Genomic DNA, 2,962 nt, shown 5'->3' on the forward strand with positions numbered 1-2,962 from the left:
TTAACTAAATTTCTGATGCACAATTTATGATCTTATAAATAATAGAAACTTGAAGTAGACGTAGCTCTATTATCATTACAATACGGGGATTGAACTACTAGAAATTGTAGCGTCTATTTTACTTTCTTTTCTATCTTATTATCTATGCACTCCATTACCAAATTGGTCAATTTTCAATATCTTCAGTTAGTCCTGGATCAGTCTTATGTTAGGAAATTGTTTGCAAAATTAACGGAATACAATCAAAGGAGGAAATTTGTAATTTTTTTTTTTTGAAGAGGAGGAAATTTGTAATTATTTTGATTGTTCAAGGGATTTTTTTTTAAATTAAGAAAACAATAATTTAAGAGGCCGAAATCCAATAAACTTTCAAGTAATATTATTTATTGAAAAGAAATATAGATATCAATTAGATGAACTGTTTGAATTGGTTTCACAGCTCTGGGATTCTACAGTCAAGGCTGTCACGAGATTGTACTATATTATTTTATGGAAGAATAAGAACACAGATAAGATAATTTTATATAAATATAGGAGCCTCCTATAAATATAAATATACAATAGGTGAAGTCTTAAATAGTACTTATTTGCTCTCATTATAATCGGGCACCACCATTCATTCAACCAGCCAATAACTAGTCATGGCAAGTAACGCAAGTTTGATAACTCTATCAATGAGGGAATTAAAACACAGGCCAAAAATACTTAAACAAACTCTTTCAATTCCAACTACTCATTGGGATAGAAGTAAAAAAAAAAAACAAAAAGTCAAGACAAATAATGAATGTAAAACAAATAATTCTACTTACCTCAGGAACGTCACATTGTGTCTAATTATAATTCTGCTTTAATTAAAAAAAAAAAAAAATTGCTGCGAAAGGGAAGATCAACTAGCCATGACACGAACAACCAGGTCAACTTCAATCATTTCCAGTCAAACTCGTACAAATATAAGGATAAAACATCTAAAGCGAAATTAGTATTGGTTAACAAAATACATATTATTAGCTTAATATATTTAATTTTGATATTTATTCCGATTCCTGTATATACTTCATCAAAAATTTAATTGAATTTATATCGACTAATCAATGCGCCGAATTTCCACGCGATGATTTCAATTCTTAGACGACGATTACCAATTACAACATCATTTCCGTATATATCTATTCTAACCGCAACCCCCGCCAAACTAATGGATTCAGCAGCAAACTCGTTTGGAGGTTCTCAGAGCCTCGTGGCCTTGGCCCAACAGCTACGACACTACAAGGCACCGCGAATGCCCTTTGATGACGATTCAGAGGAGGCCACCTTCGAAGAAAGTGCCGGAAAGGTCGTGTCCCAAGTGGGTGTCGTGGAATCGGCTACCCCAATTAGCCGAGACCCACAAAGATTCAGACCAAAGAGAGCAGCTGTCTTAATCTGTCTTTTCCAAGGAGAAGCTGGGGATCTGCGAGTAATTCTCACTAAGCGGTCCTCCACTCTGTCTACTCACTCGGGTACTGTGTTTGGTTTCTGAGAATTTTGAGGAAGTTGTTTGTGAGATGGGAAATTGTTGAATAGTTGGCTAATTGGGTTTGATGGCGTTTTTGTTTTTGCAGGTGAAATTGCTTTGCCAGGGGGAAAAGCAGAGGAGGGTGATAAGGATGACGGTGACACAGCTACGAGGGAGGCACATGAGGAAATTGGTTTGGATCCAGCACTTGTGAATGTTGTGACAGTTCTTGAACCATTCCTTTCCAAGGTTTTTTCTGTTCTTTTCTATTTTCATCTTAAATTATTATTCATTGCTAAAAACCTTATATTATTGAAATAATGTAATGTGTGAAGTATTATGTGCTTCTAATCATTCCAAGTAAATGCAAATTCAACAACATAATTTTGATGCATTGCTTGGTGTTCAGTCTTATAGAGGAAATGCACTAAATATGGAAATGAAAGATATATTTATGTGAAAACGATGTGAAAACGGTTGAACCATATTGACAGGCCACTATGTGATTCTTTAAAGGTTGATGAATATATCTATTTTGGATTTTTTTTATTTTGGAAGGTAGATTCTATTACATAGACCTGGATTCCTTTGAGAGATCTGAATCATGGGCATTCCTTCATTTTGAGCTGAGTGTTAATAACCATTGGCATCTTCTACTTTGCAGCATCTTCTTAGAGTAGTTCCAGTCATTGGCATACTTAATGACAAGGAATCATTCAAGCCTGCTCCCAATCCTGATGAAGTAGAGGCTGTATTTGATGCCCCATTAGAAATGTTTATTAAGGTTCCCTGTCATTCTATACTTCACTTTTGTCAAATCACGTCTAAAATGGATCTTTAATAGAAACCTTCATATTTTTGCTTTGTCTCAGGATGAGAACAGAAGAGTAGAAGAGAGAGAGTGGATGGGGAACAAGTACCTTATTCATTTCTTTGACTATGAAACAGAGAATAAGAAGTTCTTGATATGGGGTTTGACTGCTGGGATCTTGATTAAAGCAGCATCAGTTGTATACCAACGGCCACCACCTTTTCCAGAGCAAAATCCTATCTTCAAAATTCTTGAAAATGTAGAAAAGGATACCGCATTGCCCTAGTTATAAGAAGAAAATAATTCTTTGGAGTGTAATAATGTGAGTGTGTTACTTCACCTAATTTTGAATCTGCAGTTTATATAAACATCTTCAGTTTTGAAGCTTTAACCCTCTCCTATTATTTTTTTTTTTTGACAATGAACTTTCATTGAAAATACTCAAAAGTTTATACATAGAGCAAAGATGAAAAATCATCTATCCAAACTAGTTTATCATCCATTCTGAGTGCACGAACTGCTAATTCATGTGTACAATAAACATGAATCAGAGATGCCTCAGGAAAACTGGATAACAAACTAGCAAAAAAATCTAGGAAAATCCTACTTTAAAAGAAAGAAGAAGGATCTCTTAAAAAACACAGTAATTGAAAATA

General features: G+C 34.3%; 1 protein-coding gene across 1 annotated transcript; it reads left to right on the top strand.

Moving 5' to 3' along the window:
* Positions 1 to 826: 826 nt before the first annotated feature.
* On the top strand, positions 827 to 2,697 carry LOC115698119 (nudix hydrolase 15, mitochondrial). The gene is made up of 4 exons (XM_030625294.2): positions 827 to 1,499; positions 1,602 to 1,744; positions 2,160 to 2,279; positions 2,368 to 2,697. The coding sequence occupies exons 1-4, from the start codon at positions 1,112 to 1,114 to the stop codon at positions 2,590 to 2,592; spliced, it is 876 nt and encodes a 291-aa protein (XP_030481154.1). The 5' UTR covers positions 827 to 1,111; the 3' UTR covers positions 2,593 to 2,697.
* Positions 2,698 to 2,962: the final 265 nt, after the last annotated feature.

This window comes from Cannabis sativa, chromosome 7 (assembly GCF_029168945.1).
Source record: "Cannabis sativa cultivar Pink pepper isolate KNU-18-1 chromosome 7, ASM2916894v1, whole genome shotgun sequence".
Taxonomy (NCBI): Eukaryota; Viridiplantae; Streptophyta; class Magnoliopsida; order Rosales; family Cannabaceae; genus Cannabis; species Cannabis sativa.

Excerpts from the sequence above, each read along its gene's own strand:
- LOC115698119 (XM_030625294.2), top strand. The coding sequence starts at position 1,112 with ATGATTTCAATTCTTAGACGACGATTACCAATTACAACATCATTTCCG. Across the intron at positions 1,500-1,601 it reads CACTCTGTCTACTCACTCGG|GTGAAATTGCTTTGCCAGGG; the intron begins GTACTGTGTTTG and ends TTGTTTTTGCAG. Across the intron at positions 1,745-2,159 it reads TTGAACCATTCCTTTCCAAG|CATCTTCTTAGAGTAGTTCC; the intron begins GTTTTTTCTGTT and ends TCTACTTTGCAG.